Consider the following 20026-nt stretch of genomic DNA (forward strand, 5'->3'; position numbering starts at 1 on the left):
AGTAGCTGGTATTTTGGCCCATTCCTCCATGCAGATCTTCTCGAAAGCAGTGATGTTTTGGGGCTGTCGCCGAGCAACACGGACTTTCAACTCCCGCCACAGATTTTCTATGGGGTTGAGGTCTGGAGACTGGCTAGGCCACTCCAGGACTTTCAAATGCTTCTTACGGAGCCACTCCTTTGTTGCCCGGGCGGTGTGTTTTGGATCATTGTCATGTTGGAAGACCCAGCCTCGTTTCATCTTCAAAGTTCTCACTGATGGAAGGAGGTTTTGGCTCAAAATCTCACGATACATGGCCCCATTCATTCTGTCCTTAACACGGATCAGTCGTCCTGTCCCCTTGGCAGAAAAACAGCCCCATAGCATGATGTTTCCACCCCCATGCTTCACAGTAGGTATGGTGTTCTTGGGATGCAACTCAGTATTCTTCTTCCTCCAAACACGACGAGTTGAGTTTATACCAAAAAGTTCTACTTTGGTTTCATCTGACCACATGACATTCTCCCAATCCTCTGCTGTATCATCCATGTGCTCTCTGGCAAACTTCAGACGGGCCTGGACATGCACTGGCGTCAGCAGCGGAACACGTCTGGCACTGCGGGATTTGATTCCCTGCCGTTGTAGTGTGTTACTGATGGTGACCTTTGTTACTTTGGTCCCAGCTCTCTGCAGGTCATTCACCAGGTCCCCCCGTGTGGTTCTGGGATCTTTGCTCACCGTTCTCATGATCATTTTGACCCCACGGGATGAGATCTTGCGTGGAGCCCCAGATCGAGGGAGATTATCAGTGGTCTTGTATGTCTTCCATTTTCTGATGATTGCTCCCACAGTTGATTTTTTCACACCAAGCTGCTTGCCTATTGTAGATTCACTCTTCCCAGTCTGGTGCAGGTCTACAATACTTTTCCTGGTGTCCTTCCAAAGCTCTTTGGTCTTGGCCATGGCGGAGTTTGGAGTCTGACTGTTTGAGGCTGTGGACAGGTGTCTTTTATACAGATGATGAGTTCAAACAGGTGCCATTCATACAGGTAACGAGTGGGGGACAGAAAAGCTTCTTACAGAAGACGTTACAGGTCTGTGAGAGCCAGAGATTTTCCTTGTTTGAGGTGACCAAATACTTATTTTCCACCCTGATTTACGAATAAATTCTTTACAAATCCTACCATGTGAATTCATGGATTTTTTTTCACATTCTGTCTCTCACAGTTGAAGTGTACCTCTGGTGCAAATTACTGACCTCTGTCATCATTTTAAGTGGGGGAACTTGCACAATCGGTGGCTGACTAAATACTTTTTTGCCCCACTGTACATATGCCTGTGTAGGTTCTCACCCATTCGGGTCATGGTAGTCTTAGGAGCTTGGAAACAAAGCGACTGGACTTCTTTAAGTAACTTATAGAAGCTTAAAGCTGAAAGAAACTTAAAGAAGTCCAGTCGCTTTGTTTCCAAGCTCCTTAGACCTTCATTTAGATAAACAACTGCCTGGATGTATTTCAACATAGACACTGTGCCAAAAGCTTACTATTTGGAGACACACTTCAACACTACCTCCCACTTCATTGGGTACACCTGTTCAACAGCTTATAAATGCAACACAGTGTAAGTGCATTGCAACCGAGCACCAGAACGGGGAAGAAGGCTGATTGTAAGGCAGTAGTAACTCGAATATCCACTCACTAATCTCAGTCCAGCACCTTTGGGTATGTGTAGAACCAAAGAGTCACATCGTGGACATGCAGGCAACAAATCTGCGCCAACTGTGCGATGCCGTCATGTCGATACGGACCAAAATCTGTGAGAAATGTTTGCAGCAACTGGTTGGGTCTGTGCCATGTTTTAAAGCAGCTTTGAAGGTGAAACGGCGTCCGACCCAGTAGGAATATACCCACTGAAGTGGCTGGGAAATGTCGGTGGAAAAACAGAACTTAAACCTAAAAGCATACTGCAATCCACACAGATGCATACCTAATATCTGCTTTATAGCTGAAGCATTGGAAATGAAAATGAGATGAAACCCTGAATTCTCAGAGTGAGCATCAGCGGCAACATCCGTTACTTCTTATTTACTCACCAAAATAGCTCTTATTCTCATTATTACTTTTAGCCATGACTCTCCTACAGTGGGCAATCGAGGCACCCCACTGGCATTTTTCCCCCCAAACTTCCTGAAAAGCATTAGATTTCCCACAACAAATCCATCCTGTTCTTGTAAAGCACAGCATGTAAGCCGGCAGGTGGTATTTCCCCTACGTTTGAAGCACAGGAAAAACTCCTGGACAGAAAATGTAAGTACTAATAAAGCAGATAGAATTTGTGTCTATAGAAGAAATTAACGAGACCTCACACAGAATTAAGTGTAATGAAAACCAGAAGACACATGAACCTACAGTCTAAAGCTACAGCTTGGGCGAACTCAACAAATCCTCATTCCCACACCCACAGGGACACGAAACACAGGCAGCTTCAAAGGATTGTTGTGAAAACAGTTACAGGAGACATTTATGGATGCTATGAACTCAGAACAGCCAGCGAGAAGTAAGAGTGCAAAAATAGTTATCAACCCTTTAGTGAGCCATTAGAGGTGCAGTCTTAGATTTGCTGTATTAAAGCTTCTAAAAATAGCACTATACAAAAGTCTTGAGTCATGCCTCATTTCTTTATATTTTGCTTTCTTATTATTTCTTTGTGGTCTTTAAAATTTTTCAGAGGAATGTTTTTGTGTGTCTTAATGCACGTATCACTGACCTGTGACTCACTCAAGCATAAAAACAGCATCTAACTCAAGAAATGGACCCATGGTGTGTTCAAACACAACAGATGACCTTTAAATTGTATTTTAGGAACTTTGTTTCTAGCAATTCAGTGGAAAAACACGTGATTTATTTCCCTTTCTTTTGCTGAACTTATGAGAAAAATAACACAGGCATAAAATCGTATTTTTGCACCGATGAGGTGATTCCCAACGACCTATTAGGTGAAAATTTGGCATGTCTCGGCCAGTGTTGGTCAAGTTACTTGAAAAAAGTAATTAGTAACTAATTACTGCCCCCAAAAAGTAATCCCATTACTTTACTGATTACTTATTTTCAAAAGTAATTAATTACTTAGTTACTTAGTTACTTTTTAAAAACACGATTTACAACCTGAAGAGGTGATAAAGTGATAGATCTTTCAGCCCAATTCTACTTTTTCTGCATAATCCATCATACAAAATGTAATCAAATGGAAAAGTCTCTTTTTAAAACTTGTTTTATTAGTTTTAATCGTTTAACTTTATGCATCAAGCAAATATTTAATTATCTGCAACATTCTCTGACGGGAAGAAATTAGTTTAACATTTAAACCTATTTTCTGCACATCCCAGCACATAAAATAAAATATTTTTTGTGTTTACACTCAGTCTTTCAAATAGATGCAAGTAAAACACAGCAGAAAATAAATAAAGTCAAAGACTCAGCGGTCCTGTTGCTCTATTTTCACCTGTAAAGCAGGAGTGGGGCAGGCGGAGGTTTACCCTGGTGCAGGTGTGCCGCGGTCAGTGGAAGAATCCGCGAGTTTCTCTGTGAGTTTCCCATTACGTCGTAGCTACTCGGTGCTTGCTCGGAAGTTTAGGGTTTTTTTTCGCTGTAAAAAGAAGTTTTCTTCCCACGCACAGCGGACACTAATGTTTTTGTCCCTTTGTATGGAATCAAACTCAAAGTAAGGTCAGTACTTCCACGCTTTAAACGCTGCACGCTCATACTCTCTCCCGCACTCGATATATGATCCATTGTTGATCTGCACACAGCTGTTGTCACTGTAATCTAATTACCGTTTTTGCAATAGTAATCCCTTACTTTACTCGTTACTTGAAAAAAGTAATCAGATTACGCGTTACTGCCCATCTCTGGTCTCGGCATGATGTGCAGCACGTCCTTGAGGAAACTGCACAAGTGGAGAATAAAAGAAGAACTAGCAAACCTCGGAAAAAAAAGATCTACAAAAAGTATCAGAAAGTCAGCAAAACGCTGAAACGACCTGAGCGAAGCATCTGGCCCTTCACGTGATCCATCTGCTGTTCACTTAAAACTTCATCTGAAATGTCTGTGAAGGTCCTCAGTTATCCAGGTCATCGTAGTCTAAGGACCTTGGAAAGAAAAGCATCTGAGCGTCTGAGCTCACCCGAAACCTTGGCTGATTGTGACCCACACCCATTTTCACACCTGGGCTCGTGTGATTGGGTAGAGGATCAATAGGGGGTCCACTGTCCCACTTGGGGGGAACACTCACACAGGGCTTAAGGCTACGTCCACACCAGCCCAGATAGACTTGAAAACGTGTCCACACCAGCGTTTTCAGTCGTTTTCACAGAGTTGTGCGTCCACATTGAAACGGCCCAAAACGCTTACGTTCCAGTCCTGCGCAAAAGCAAGTGAGAATTAAAGAATTTAAAGAAAAACTATCAGGAGTACAAACTGATATTAATCTTTTTTAGGGCTGTCAAAATTGAGAGCAAACAAAACAACTGCTGTATAATTGGTTACATGACTGCATCACATGACTAAAATGCGTCATCGTCTGCGTTTTCGAGTGTCCACACTGCGACGGGACAGCTTCTTTTTGAAATGTATGTGTTTTTGAGAGCGTTTTCAAAACGCTGCATTTTTCCTTGAGGAAAACGCCGTCTCAGTGTGGACGTGAGGCCAAAACGGAGAGAAAACGAAAACGCATTAGTGTGGACGTAGCCTCAGTCTTCTTGGATGAGAAGTAAAACGTCTTCAAGCAACTTAAAGAAGTCCAGACACTTTTCTTTCCAAGCTCCTTACTCTTCATCTGAAAAGGTTTCACTGGAAGGATCGCTGTCGAGAAGACGTTCTTAAGGAAGGGGGACAATTCAATTCAATTCAATTCAATTTTATTTATATAGCGCCAAATCACAACAAAAGTCGCCTCAAGGCGCTTCATAGATACAGAGAAAAACCCAACAATCATATGACCCCCTATGAGCAAGCACTTTGGCGACAGTGGGAAGGAAAAACTCCCTTTTAACAGGAAGAAACCTCCGGCAGAACCAGGCTCAGGGAGGGGCGGGGCCATCTGCTGCGACCGGTTGGGGTGAGAGAAGGAAGACAGGATAAAGACATGCTGTGGAAGAGAGACAGAGGTTAATAACAGATATGATTCAATGCAGAGAGGTCTGTTAACACATAGTGAGTGAGAAAGGTGACTGGAAAGGAAAAACTCAATGCATCATGGGAATCCCCCGGCAGCCTATGCCTATTGCAGCATAACTAAGGGAGGATTCAGGGTCACCTGGTCCAGCCCTAACTATATGCTTTAGCAAAAAGGAAAGTTTGAAGCCTAATCTTGAAAGTAGAGATAGTGTCTGTCTCCTGAATCCAAGCTGGAAGCTGGTTCCACAGAAGAGGGGCCTGAAAACTGAAGGCTCTGCCTCCCATTCTACTTTTAAATACTCTAGGAACAACAAGTAGGCCTGCAGAGCGAGAGCGAAGTGCTCTAATAGGGTGATATGGTACTACAAGGTCATTAAGATAAGATGGGGCCTGATTATTTAAGACCTTGTATGTGAGGAGCAGGATTTTGAATTCTGGATTTAACAGGAAGCCAAAACAGGAGAAATCTGCTCTCTCTTTCTAGTCCCTGTCAGGACTCTTGCTGCAGCATTTTGGATTAGCTGAAGGCTTTTCAGGGAGTTTTTAGGACTTCCTGATAATAATGAATTACAGTCGTCCAGCCTGGAAGTAATAAATGCATGAACTAGTTTTTCAGCGTCACTCCGAGACAGGATATTTCTAACTTTAGAGATGTTGCGCAAATGGAAGAACGCAGTCTTACATATTTGTTTAATATGTGCTTTGAAGGACATGTCCTGGTCAAAAATGACTCCAAGGTTCCTCACAGTGTTACTGGAGGCCAAGGTAATGCCATCCAGAGTAAGAATCTGGTTAGATACCATATTTCTAAGATTTTCAGGGCCGAGTACAATAACCTCAGTTTGATCTGAATTAAGAAGCAGAAAGTTAGCGGCCATCCAGGTCTTTATGTCTTTAAGACATTCCTGCAGTTTAACTCATTGGTGTGTGTTATCTGGCTTCATGGACAGATAGAGCTGGGTGTCATCTGCATAGCAGTGAAAATGTATGCTATGTCTTCTAATGATGCTGCCTAAGGGAAGCATGTATAATGTAAACAGAATTGGTCCTAGCACTGAACCCTGTGGAACTCCATAATTAACCTCAGTGTGTGAAGAGGACTCTCCATTTACATGCACAAACTGGAGTCTATTAGATAGATATGACAAGCTGAAAGTGCTCAGGTGCCACATTACACAAGAACTGGACTGAAAATCAGCAGCCACGGGTCTGATGCTTCGAGTGGTTGTTAATATGCACGGACGAGGTCAAAACACGGTGGAGGCTCAGTCACGGCTCAAGCCAGACGTCAGCATTTACTGAGCACAGAACAAAAGGCAGCCAGAGAAGAGCTTTGAATGTCCTCCTAGAAATATTCCTGAAGACTCCACAAAGAAACTTTTCCCAAGGTGGTCGTCCCAAATACTGACTGACAGTAAAGTACAAACTCTGTTTTTGCTTTCATGCTGTATTTCCATGTATGTTTGCACGTTTTAATGCATCGCCATGCCTGTATTTCACATTTTCCTAGCAAAATATAAAGAAATGAGGGATGGTTTGAGATTTTTGCAGAAGCAGCTTGTTAATCACTTGCTGATAAGATTACCAGATGATAAGACGGGGACACGTATGTCTTTGCATCACAAAGACATACAGCTTAGGAAACAGTTTATTATGTTGGACTGCAGTAAAGCACAGGCGGCTCTATTTGGCAGCATGAAGCTGCTGTTTTACATTACGCCTAATGTAAGCTACAGAAAGAGTTTCTCACTGTAATAAAAAAATGTTTTAAATCTGACAAATGCTGACTTCCTCAGGCCGGTACACTATTTTATGCCTAATAACTGACATCTTCAGGATTTCAAATGACGAAAGGAAGAAAAAAAATTGAAAAAATATGACCAAAAATAATTTGCATAAAGTCAAGATTTCAGATGAGTTAAGCACAAGTTTGAAATAACTAGACAAAGACAGCATATAACTGGCAAAAAACCCAAAACAACAACTATAGATTCATGCACAAGAATTCCAGGTTCATACAGAAACCACAGCTGCAGTGTGGTGTGTGCAGGTAATGAAATAACTGCACCCAGAATGCACTTCTGCTTCATAGGAAGGAAAGAAAACGCAGCATACGACAACACATTATTCCTGATTTTCTAGTCAACCATGCGGTTTAAGCTATAGCGACCTAGTGCGAAGGAACTCAACGTCTGATTCAGGATCAGAAAAATCGAACAGGAGACGTCGAAACAAAGAGGAAACAGTCGGTGGAAACACGCGTGCTATATTTAATAGGAGAGAACACCCTGACTGGGTGCCATACAGAAATGTCTTTGCTGATAAATACACCCTCAGTTCTGTTATCGCCAAATGAAAATAGTGAAAGGAAGCACTCTGATGGAAAAGTGCCCCACCCTCCACGCCAGCTACACCACGACTGTTTTGCAGACCAAACCCTGCTGCCTCTTTGAAGCAAAGAGATTTTTACATGCGGTGATTCTTCAGTATGAAATATATGAGTTATGAAGAAGCTCTGATGGGCCGTATCGGTGCCTCTCTTCTCCTGTGTGCAGTCTGGGAGCACAAATACAGACACTTCTAACTTTGAGGCAACAATTTGGGAAGCAGGAACAACGTGACCTCAAATCTGTCCGACACATTTTAAATGAAGTTGAGTATCAGCTGTGAGCCAGGTCTTACCAACCATCAGAGCGTAGTGGTTAGACTACACGCCTTTGGAACAGAGGATCGCAAGTTCGATTCCTGCCTGGGGCGTCTGTATCCAGTAAGGGTCCTAAGGCTAGACCCCCTATGCTAAGCAAGCCTACCGCAGACATGAGCGAGACAGATAAATATGAAGGCATGCCGGCTCGGACGTCGCCCGGATCAACAAGGTCCGCGTCAGGTGTTGAGGAACCAGGGCACCCTGACGAAAAGTGGGCTACTGGAACAAGAAGGCATCGGTGGGCAAGAGACGAAAACAGGGCGTTGTTGGAATGCTACTATGCAAGTAACCCCGGCGGAAGGGGCTACATGAATAGGATGAGGGACCTATGGATTCTTCGATACCCAACATCCACAATGACGGCGAAACAACTAGTAGCTCAGTGTTCCAACATTCGAAAGAAGGGACTGCTCTCACAGCTAGAGATTGATGAGGTACAACACAAATGCTACGGCAAGGAGGAGTCAGGACGCCAGGTCAGGGGGGAGATATCATCACCCCCACCCGAGATTGGGTACATAGCCCCAAGTGCGATAGGAGAAGGATCGTTGAGTGCGAGAGGAACTGACCTGAAAAATAGGATCATGGCCAAGCTTGAAACCTGGATCCCGCGTAGCCGGTTACCAAGATTACGTGAAGTTCCCTCAGAAGGTCTGCTAGATGATGTTAATGCAGCACTACGGACAATACCTACAACCACGATTACCGACACTAACAAGCTGATCTACAATACGGCAGCAGTGATCAGTGAGATGCTTGGCTACAAGTTGAACAGCGACAAGGGGCAGTACCCTCCATGGAGAAGGAGGCTAGAGGGCAAGATCAAAGTAGCACGGAGGGAGGTTAGCCAACTAACGGAGTTGCAGAAAGGTGCGACAAATAAGGTGCCTAAGAAATACAGCAAGCTGTCCATACCTGAGGCCTTGGAAACTGCCAAGCAAAGACTCACAGCCTTGGCCAGCCGCTTGAGGAGGTACACCAGAGAGATAGAAGGCAGGAGAATAAACCAGCTGTTCTCCACAGAACCAGCAAAGGTGTACTCTCAGTGGCAAGGGAACAATAAGAGAACAGCACCACCAAGGCTGGAGACGGAGCAATACTGGAAGAGCATATGGGAGAAGGATGCAACCCATAACGGCAATGCTCAGTGGCTAGAGGATTTGAGGGCTGACCACAGCGACCTCCCTGAACAGGGTCCAGTAACCATCACAGTGGCAGATATCCAAGAAAGGGTCTCCAGTATGAAGAGTTGGACAGCACCAGGGCCCGACATGGTTCACGCCTACTGGCTGAAGAAGCTGACTGCACTCCACGAGCGTCTGGCAGCACAAATGAACCAGCTGCTAGTTAACGAGAGACACCCGGAATGGCTAACTGAAGGCCGGACGGTCCTGATCCCCAAGGACCCCAAGAAGGGACCGGTCCCCTCCAACTACCGACCAATAACCTGCCTCAGTACTACATGGAAGCTCCTGTCAGGCATCATATCGGCTAAGATGAACAGGCACATGGGTCAATACATGAGCGGGACACAGAAAGGAATTGGCAAGAATACCAGAGGTGCAAAACACCAGCTACTGGTAGACAGAACAATCAGCCGAGACTGCAAGACCAGACTGACCAACCTGTGCACTGCCTGGATTGATTACAAGAAGGCCTATGACTCAATGCCCCACAGCTGGATACTGGAATGCCTAGAATTGTACAAGATCAATGGGACCCTAAGAGCCTTCATCAGGAACTCAATGGGGATGTGGCGTACAACACTAGAGGCCAACTCCAAGCCCATAACACAAGTCACCATCAAGTGCGGGATCTACCAAGGAGATGCTCTGTCCCCACTGCTGTTCTGCATAGGCCTGAACCCCCTCAGTGAGATCATTAACAAGACTGGCTACGGATACCGACTACAGAACGGAGCAGTTGTCAGCCACCTCCTGTACATGGATGACATCAAGCTGTATGCCAAGAGTGAACGAGACATCGATTCACTGATCCACACTACCAGGCTATACAGCAATGACATTGGAATGTCGTTCGGACTGGAGAAGTGTAGTCGGATGGTAACAAAGAGAGGGAAGGTAGTCAGAACTGAGGGGATTGAACTACCAGAAGGCAACATTGCAGACATAGAGGACAGTTACAAGTACTTGGGGATCCCACAGGCGAATGGGAACCATGAAGAGGCCGCTAGAAAAGCTGCAACCACCAAGTACCTGCAGAGGGTCAGGCAAGTCCTGAGGAGTCAGCTGAATGGTAAGAACAAGATCCGGGCCATCAACACGTACGCCCTGCCCGTGATCAGGTACCCTGCTGGGGTAATAGGCTGGCCAAAGGAGGAGATAGAAGCCACTGACATAAAGGCACTCCACGTGCAGGAAGGACAGGCCCCTGCACGGTATGTACCACCGGCAGATAGAGGAGGTGGCTGATATCCAGAAATCCTACCAGTGGCTGGACAAAGCTGGACTGAAAGACAGCACAGAGGCACTAATCATGGCAGCACAAGAACAAGCTCTGAGCACAAGATCCATAGAGGCTGGGGTCTATCACACCAGGCAAGACCCCAGGTGCAGGCTGTGTAAAGATGCCCCAGAGACAATCCAGCACATAACAGCAGGGTGCAAGATGCTAGCAGGCAAGGCATACATGGAACGCCATAACCAAGTGGCCGGCATAGTGTACAGGAACATCTGTGCCGAGTATAACCTGGAAGTCCCGAGGTCAAAATGGGAGATGCCCCCAAGGGTGGTGGAGAATGACCGAGCTAAGATCCTGTGGGACTTCCAGATACAGACGGACAAAATGGTGGTGGCTAACCAACCGGACATAGTGGTGGTAGACAAACAGAAGAAGATGGCCGTAGTGATCGATGTAGCGGTTCCGAATGACAGCAATATCAGGAAGAAGGAACACGAGAAGCTGGAGAAATACCAAGGGCTCAGAAAAGAGCTGGAGAGGATGTGGAGGGTGAAGGTAACGGTGGTCCCCGTGGTAATCGGAGCACTAGGTGCGGTGACTCCCAAGCTAGGCGAGAGGCTCCAGCAGATCCCGGGAATAACATCGGAGATCTCTGTCCAGAAGAGCGCAGTCCTGGGAACAGCTAAGATACTGCGCAGGACCCTCAAGCTCCCAGGCCTCTGGTAGAGGACCCGAGCTTGAAGGATAAACCGCCCGCAGGGGCGTGCTGGGTGTTATATATATATATATATATATATATATATATACACACACACGTGTGTGTGTGTAGCAGAAAATCGAAACTATGAGCTAAGAAGGCCCGGGGCAGAAGAAGGTAGATAATCCTGTATGGTTTTACTGTGGCAGGCAGCTCCTTTCACATCACACAAAGACATTCAATCCTTGTTAATAAAAAAAAATAGTAATTAAGTTCAGGTTTAAAGAACTGACTTCCTGTGACTGTGGAAAACTAACTCTCTGAGGGAAAATGGCACGCCAGGGTTTATGGGGTGGGCTATTTAAGGGAAGCAGTGTGGCAAACTATCAGAGACCGAGGGATATGAGGGGGTCAAAGGTTACGTTTAGGAAATACACAATCATATCCTTGTTCTGGGTGATGAAACACGCACACTTAGGGATTTTTATTCTTTGCCTTTAGAAGGACTTCTAGTAGACGGGCTCGTGTCAGAGCACAGCAGGATTTGAGTTCTGGGTTAAAGCTCAGTCGGTCCCGACCTGCAGGCCTGGACTCGGAGCGACAGCCAGTTCGTACCATCCAACTTTATCTCGTGTGCACATACTGAATTATACACAAATACAATAACGCAAAAATATAGTTTCAGGCATCTAATGACATATTCAAATCGTGTTTAACAGTGTTGGGTAAGTTACTTTAAAATAGTAACTTAGTTACATTACTAGTTACTTCTCTCAAAAGTAACTCAGTTACTTCAAGTTACTCGTTACTTTCAAAGTAACTAGTTACTAGGGAAAGTAACTTTGGTTTTACTCAGAATTCTCTTGTTAATGTGTTGCTTCCATAACTTTGCCAGTCTTCTAGCTTGCTTACTTGCCACGGTGCACTGTGCCACCTACCAATAGAAAGGAAAAGATAATGTGCATATTTCCACGAGAGAAATCCCACGCCTGGACCGTCATTGACTGCTGCCATGATTCTAGCCTACGTCACAGCGTCATGTGCGCCTTTTACATGCAACACAAAAGCTGTAGTCGTGGTGCTTTCGATTGTACTCAGAACTCGGAAATTCTGCCTTCTGAATAGGAAGATGTAGTTAACACCAGACTGCAGATGAGCTGCATACAGGGCTGGACTGGGACAGAAAATCGTCCCGGGCATTTTGACTGACCGGCACGCCATTATAGGAAAACTCATAAAGCCTTTGAATGATAATAAACACTGTTGTGACAGTGATGTACACTGTTCTGATGGTATATATGCATCAATCTATCAATCGTTTGTTGTAAGATTCAGATAATTATTTAATAAAAGCTAGACATTTTAAATGAGAATAAGAAAGAAAAGTATTTCTTTGTGCCCCCCTTTCCCTGTTAATGCCCTACCTGGCCCCCTGGCAACACTTTGCTAGACCCGCCCCTGCACAGTTACCAGCTGTCAGCTACCTAAAAAAGGATCCTGGTGTTATTTGTCTCTCAGAAACAGCTCATAACTTCCCTTCAACTCATTCATGTCACCTAAAAGGTAAACCTGTTTCTCCATCACCTGTTCAGTAAGGACATCTCCTGGTTTCATCTTCATGTTTCCCTCTCACCACATATCCAAACCATATCATGACCAGCAGGTTTACAGCTGTGGCTCCAGCAAACATCAGCTGATACTAGAAATTAATATTAAATAAATTCTAACAACAGCTGATCAAGCTTAAACGTGCTGCTGTTGTTTAGCGCGACATCCGCTGGTTTCCTCTTTCGGAGCAAAGTGAGCGATAAACAAACAAGAGAGCCGATCAGCTGATTATTGATCAGTTTCATGATTGAAGTAGAAACGGGAGAGAGAGGGTGAGAGGATGAGAGAAGAGGCAGCTGTGCAGCGTAAACACAGAATAACTCCAGCTTTGTGCCTTTTCCATTGTAGCTGAATTACGGGACAAACTGTTCCTTTTCACCTCAATAAGAAACGCGTAATATTTTCTCTGAATACCAGACGGGACGGTTGGCAACTCTAATAACTTATGAACAAAATAAAGTTCAACATCAGTAACTTCATAGCACCCACCCAGCTGTATAGAAACTCCGTCATGCTAGCTAGCACGCAGTACGGAAAAAGTCAGAATAACGAAAATAAACTCCACCTAAACTTGATTTATATCTGACCCAGAGAGACTGCAGGTCATAACTTCTTACCTGAAGTTCAGTTCACACTTGGACCACGCCTCGGGTCTCTTTTCCTTCTGCCTCCCCTTTCCCTCATCCACCTGCTGGCCTCCACCACTTGCTAATGTTACTGAATCTGTGGAAGCTCCGCGATGCCACCACACGAAGTAACGAGTAACGACCCTATCAAAATCCCAGTAACGACTAACGCGTTCCTGGTTTTGGCATAATAACTAGTTACCGTGCTCGTTACCACAATAATAACGTAGTTACTGTAACGCGTTACTTAATAACGCGTTAGTCCCAACACTGGTGTTTAAGTTATTTTATTCTAAACTTGGGTAGCAGCGAGAGTTTCCCCTTTTTTTTTCTGTTTAACTGAAATGAAAAACAGATCCCAGCGTGGGCACCTCGACCGTAAAACACATTAAAGTGGCACAAAAGCCTGGATCACAGAAAATAAACCAGTGATGCTTTCCCACTATTAAAAAATAGGATTGCCTGTTTAATTCAAACCCAGATCTCAGACACTGATTCGGGGGAAAAGGATCATTTTATGAACAAACCCTTTCTCAGCTCAGTCAAAGAATTTCATGATAATGTTTTGATATTTAAATAATACATATACCTTGTTGTACAAACACTGTATATAAAGGATGGACATAGACAGTGATGTCACCAGTTGGTTTGTGAAGTCTCATTATGAAGGTGGATACTTTTTAACCCTAAATGAGATGATCATTTAGAAATTCAACATCACTTTGTAATAGCGAATCTTTGAACTAACAATTGAAACAATAAAAGCACTTTTTTATTTTTTTTATTTTACTGAGCCCAAACATTTGGGATTCAAGGTCCTTTACGACATCATAGGAACCCTTTCGGTAACCAGAGGAGTCGCCCCCTGCTGGCCTATAGAGAGAATGCAGGTTTCATGGCTTTACTTTTTAGAAACAAGACCAGAGGCGAGGCCACATCCATCTTTTATATACAGGCTATGGGTTGTCTCACCTTGTGACTGAGCAAACTCATCTTTGTGACCTCCTGCGACCTGGGTGGCAACCATGACGACAATGAAAGTGCAGACCAGACCAGTCCTCCATAGCATCTCCATGGTTACTACAGTAGTTGCTATAGTAACAAAATTCAGTGCAGTGGTCCCCGTGCCTCTGTTCCAACATGTCTCCTGCCCTCTCGGATGCCCCGTTGCCTAGCAGAGGGACAGCTCAGCGCTCTGCTGGGCCATGGCTGCAAAAGATTGGAGAGCCAGCAGCGTCTTCGGCGTTTTGTCAGCAAGAGGTGATGGACCCTGAAGAAGTCCTCACAGAAGTGGAAAACACCTAGACGGGTTTCTCAAGGGGCTCAGCGGCAGTGGTGGCTTCACACCCCTCTCCGTTTGCCTGCAGAAGAGAAGCTGTTTAGTGACTGCAGGAGGAAGGCCAGGAAAGGGTTTGAAAGGGTGGGGAAAGACAAACTTAGGCTCAAAGACGAAGGAGGAACAAGGGAGACACAGTAAAACACAGACAGAGGGAGAGCATGAGATCCCGATGACCCATGCAGTTCCCAGTCTAACAAGGCAAATCTACCCAGTTCATATTCAAGGACTGCCCAGTCCTCCATTGTTCCTTGTGATAATCAATCTTGGCTTTAGTAAGGGTAAGTACCCAGTCTTTCACTCTGGTGACCAGCGATAACAATAGGTCCCAACCTGGGGCCTCTGAGGACCCACACTTTAAGCTGACTGTCCACCGGAAAGAGTTCAAACACAAAGGAGGCCATTGATCTCGTAGAAAGCTGTGCTCGGTGCCCAAACGGGGCTAGGAGTGGGTATTATGTCAGAGGGTCTGAGGGTAAAATGAGCCAATTTGAGAGACGCAGCAGGTTGCCATCACCGCTACCCTGCCTGACTCTGCAACCTGCATGGCTGAGCGACCCACTGGCTGGTATCCAGCTTACTAACTGGCCAACTAACTAGCAGACCGATGGTGTGAGTGCCTATACATCAACCAGTGTTGATATTTGGAGCACAACACGGACAGATAATATCGCCTTTTTCTGAATCCGAGGCCCCTAGTTTAAGAAAATAAATGAATAAATAATAAAAATACAGGAGCAACAATAAGACTTCAAAAACAAACATTCAAATTTGATGATTTCTTGCTTCCCTCACCACCAGCCCGTTGTGGCAGACAGCCGCCCCACAGTAGGATAAGCAGCCCACATTTCTTTAGGTTGTAGACTTCAGCTTCAGCCAAAGCTGACAAAAGACCTAATGCTGGTGTTTCATGTGGCCTGTGCACAGCAGTGGTACTTAACAAGGCTTAAACCTTTAATTACAGCAAATGAAAGAAGGCACAACAGGAAATAAAGGACATGATTTGCACAGTAGTGAACAAAGCCAGTTCTGAGTCAGCAGATGACAGCTAGTGTTTTACCCTGACAGATGTGACTCTATGAACAGAAAGCTTTTAAGACCGTATGCAGGTAAAAGTTCAGCATCACAAATTTCTTTCTTGTGTCGTTCTTTTCCACACCACTAATTTAGCCGTCGAGTGCTATAAATAATCCTCAGGCTCTTTTTTTATTATTTTTGTGTCCTTTGAGACAAACATGCAGCAAGATTATAATAACAATGGAAAAACGACTTCCTCATCCACACAGTACCCATTACAAAAACAAGAGCGGAGCCAGGAATCGGCAGTCACAGTTTCATGGGTGCCCTTCTCTCTCTTTTGACTTGAGTTTCCTGGCTACATATTGCAGTGTCAGCTAAAAACCCAGCCCTATCCTCCAGTAAAGTCTGCCCACCCAGCTTTACTCTTGTCCCAGCCCTGCTAGCCTCCCTCCCTCAGAGCTGTCTGGGGAGAGAAGAGCGAGCGGAGACGCCGCACTGGCCCAGATGGCTGGCGGCTAACCAACTGCAGCCAAAGGTAATCGGAGGCAGATGGGAAACCTTTTGGTGACGAGAGCAGGGGGAACAAGTTGCCTCCTGCAAAAAAAAGAAAAGGAGGAGGGAAAAAAAGCCAAGTGCAGAATCTGAAGGCAATGAGAGAGGGAAAGAGAGGGGAGTGTAAGCTATTCAAGCCAGCTGGGAGAGCCATTCTTGAGTGTTAATACTCTAAACTGAGTGTGGAGGAGATGAAAGGGCCCCTAATGTGGCTCTTGCTTAATTTCACACAGCGACGGGCAGGTACAGTTCAAAACTAAAAAGAAAGAAAGAAAGCTTGCTTTAAAAACAATGAGGGGTCTTTGTGCTGTTGCAACTTCCCTCATATATGGAACAACTAAAAGTCTTTCTCCCCTCCCTCCCTCCCTCCCTCCCTCCTCCGGCTTTCTCCCAGTCATTTCCTGCGCGAGCCAAGCTCCCTTTCCATTTTCATTACTTGTTTCTGCACAGCTCTCGATTTATTGTGGGCTTATTAGACTTGCTATCAAGTGCTTTTCATGACCACTACATCTCCTCTTGTTTACTTAAGCCAGAGAAAGAGAGGAGAGATAGGACCCCCCCCAACACACACACAAACTAGTGCTATTCAAATACAGCTGCTAAGAAAGATTTGTGGACAGGCTTCACACACACCACAACACGCATGCACCGTCGCGCACACAGCTCTTCTGGTAAATTATTGCTACTCTGGAAATGCGGCTAAATTAAGAGAGAGCTGTCTCGCAGAGGTGACGGCGTTGTACATCTTCCCCGGCCTGTTGTGCAAAGCTTTCCCTCTGGGCTGTATCACTTGTACGAAATAAAAAGCGTATGTTTGTCAGGAGGCCAGGCCGGGACTCTCCGGGGTCTGGGTTTTGCTTGGATGGATATCGACCGTATAGCTCTACAATCGCGGCCAAAAAAAGAAAAAGGAAAGGAAAGGGGAGGGGGCTCCGAGCCGGGCCACACAGCTTCCAGGGCTATCAGAGCTTTGCAGAGGAGAAAAGAAAGGGGTCGTTGTTACCAAGAGAGAAAGGAGTTGGAGCGCACGGGATAATTAGGTGGGAATTTAAGGGTGGGCCAAAATACTCAAGTGTAATCAAGTCAGTGGACCCTGAGGCATATTGACACGTCACTTCTATTTTTTTATAATCTGATCATCTACTGAACACTGACTGGTGCGTTTTTATAACTGTGTTTAACAGGATGGATATTCCTTTTTCATACTGCAGCCTAACTATGCTGTCCTTGTGTCTAACCGCTGCCAGGGAGAGTGCAGCTATCCGAAAACTAGCACGCTAATCAAAACCATATGACCGGTCTGTGTCGACCGCACAGATGCTAAGTGTCCCTCAGCTCAGCTTCAAGTCTGGGACAGCACCCCCACCACTGCCACTACTCTAAATATATATATATATATATAGTCTCCACTTTGGTCAGCAGAGAGCACACGAATCAGCTTTAGGTTGAGTTTATTATTTCATGTAACTGCACGCCACAGTTTCTCTGTCCAAATGAGACCGTGAGGGAGCGAATCGCGCACATCAGCGTCCGTCAGCCTCAGCATCAACTCCTTGAATAAATAAAAATAAGTCATGATCACCATCAACATGAAGCCTGGACAGGTGACAGAGAGGGTGGAATCATATCTCAGATTAAAATCTCTGGTAAAAATAAATAAATAAATAAGGCAGAAGAAGGAGAAAAGTGCAGGCATTCCTTTCTCTGTTTCCCCAAATAAACAGTGTGCAGATGAAAAGTGGGAACATAAACAGGCCGGAGAACCTCGGATGTGCTCCCCTCACTGAAAATGTCCCTCTCTAAGTCTGAAACAATATTTAGTGAGAGAGAGAGAGCTGACTCGACACGGAGTGAGTGAACCAGCGCAGCACAGATGGCAGAGGAGGCTTTTCTCTTTCTGTCTTTTATCTGGTTTACGACTGACAACAATCCAAAAAACACCAAAAATATTCATTACGACAGGCAAAGCCTTACATTTGCTGGAATCTTTAATGTTCAGCGTTAAAATGATTGCAGAGCTGAACTGACAGAGGCTTGCCTGTCAGTTCAGCTCTGCAATCAAGAAAAGAAGAAAGAAAGAAATTGAAAAAATGTGCAGGTTACAGAAAAGCTGTGCAGTTCTGGGAGGTACCGACCTGACCCAGGACAAATAAAGTAAATTTGCTGTCCTAATAGAGGCAGCAGCCAATTTAAGGTTACTATGAAGTTGAATGAGTGCTACCAAAAAAGGAGAAGGAGGAGATTTAAACACAAAAGCATCACATGTGGATGTGAAGAAAAGGAGAAGTGTGCGTAATCTGGTAAAACTACACATCCACGTTGCGTTTTTTATGGGAGCAAAATAAAAAACTAAAACTGTATCTGTGTGTGCTAAAGAATATTTCTGCAAAATAATAATAATGATAAAAATGTTGCACGGTGATCAGGAAACCTGCACATCTGTCATTCGTGCTGTTTGGACGTGCATGTGCTGATATGTCACACAGCCAATGATTCCACATCTGTGTCTCTAAACCTGTGCTCGCCCCTCTGTTTATCATAATGTTACATATAGTCTAAATATAGTACACTAGCAACAGTCTAAATGTTTTCCGTGATAACACTTTAGCAACTTTAGAAACGGGCTGCAGATTTAGTGCGCTTTGGAGCAACTGCGAGTAGCGCCCCCAGCCGGCGAACGACACAACGCCACCATTCACCAGGTACCTGATGTCCGCTGACAGCCACATCATCCCTTCAGCAACACGCAGACACAAACACAGACACACAAACACAGACGCACACCGTCTTGTCATCAGCTAACAAGGAGACCCCAGCGCTAATAAGTAAGAACTCCGAAGAAGAAGAGAAGCAACTCACGGACTCGAGGTTTTAGGAATAGTACAAATCCCCTAAGACAGCGTGAGGCTCACGTCCGCAGAGGTGCACCTAATGATCTCATGACAGCAAGAGCCTCACTAAATATGGGCGACATGCAGTGTTTCTGCAGGAAGGAGCGGACAAGAGCTTAGAAGAGCCAGCATCATGCCAGGGCAGTGCCTTTCCTTCTTACAGAGCTGTGCATGAGAGAGAGTGGAGCCGAGCTCGGTGACCTACCTTCCCGTGTCCCCGTGCAGAAGTTTCCGATGTGAGTCTGTCCTCAGCAGCCGAGCGGAGAGGAGGCGGTGCCGGCAGGAGACTGAGGAGACTCAACTTCTTCCACTTCCACAAGCGGAGAGAAGGAGTCTTGTGTCAATTTCCCCCGTGGTAAAAATAGAAGCGTCCGGGAGCAAAAATTTCAAAATAAAGTTTGTCTTGGCAGGACTCCACAGTTGGCAAGGGGCCGATGAGAAATACAGAGCTGTGGCCAAGATAGCTGATGTTGGTCTAAGACCTTTACGCAACTTTGTATCACGCATACCTGTAACCCGTGAACACTGTGCATAAAAATGTGGTTGGTCAGTTTGTGTTTTCTTTGCGCATGACAGACCTGACACTGAGTCCAGTAAAACAGCTTAAATAGTGGCTCAAGCTCGAACTGTTTTAGAAGCAGAAGGCGTCTAGTCCTTCTCACTGAGCATACTGTTTGGCTGTTTTCGGACCGGAAATCCTATAAAATGCTTTAAATAAATAAATAAATCCTGCAGATTACACCACTTCGTGGAAATCTGGCCCTGCTCAGCTCGATATAAAAAGAAGTCTGACAGGTCTAAGCTCAAATAAATCCTATTTTTTGCGAGTTCTTGAGCGCCACAATCTAACTTTGACCTCTGAAAAGCACAACTCGATTAGGAGCCTGTGCTTTCCACACTTTGTTTCAAGGAGCTCTTGTTGTGGTGACTTTTAAGAGGTCATTCTTGGGGCGAATTACCCACACCTGCTTTGGGGGTTCAACCTGGTGATCAGTTCTACAACTTCAGTCTGAAT

At 45.0% G+C, this 20026-nt stretch overlaps 1 protein-coding gene across 1 annotated transcript in view; it reads right to left on the reverse strand.

Moving 5' to 3' along the window:
• adamts10 (ADAM metallopeptidase with thrombospondin type 1 motif, 10) overlaps positions 1-19517 on the reverse strand; it is a 65507-nt gene extending 45990 nt beyond the window's left edge. Inside the window, exons 1-2 of the mRNA XM_085436199.1 lie at positions 19217-19517; positions 14185-14573 (exon numbers count right to left, since the gene is read on the reverse strand). Coding sequence (XP_085292325.1) covers positions 14185-14287 — 103 coding nt within the window. The 5' untranslated portion in view covers positions 14288-14573; positions 19217-19517. The remainder of the gene's footprint in view (positions 1-14184; positions 14574-19216) is intronic.
• Between the last annotated feature and the right edge of the window lie 509 nt (positions 19518-20026).

The sequence above is a fragment of the Copadichromis virginalis genome, linkage group LG17 (assembly GCF_057382275.1).
Source record: "Copadichromis virginalis isolate Kocher_CV1m ecotype Utaka linkage group LG17, C_Virginalis_male_GT1.1, whole genome shotgun sequence".
In the NCBI taxonomy this organism is placed as follows: Eukaryota; Metazoa; Chordata; class Actinopteri; order Cichliformes; family Cichlidae; genus Copadichromis; species Copadichromis virginalis.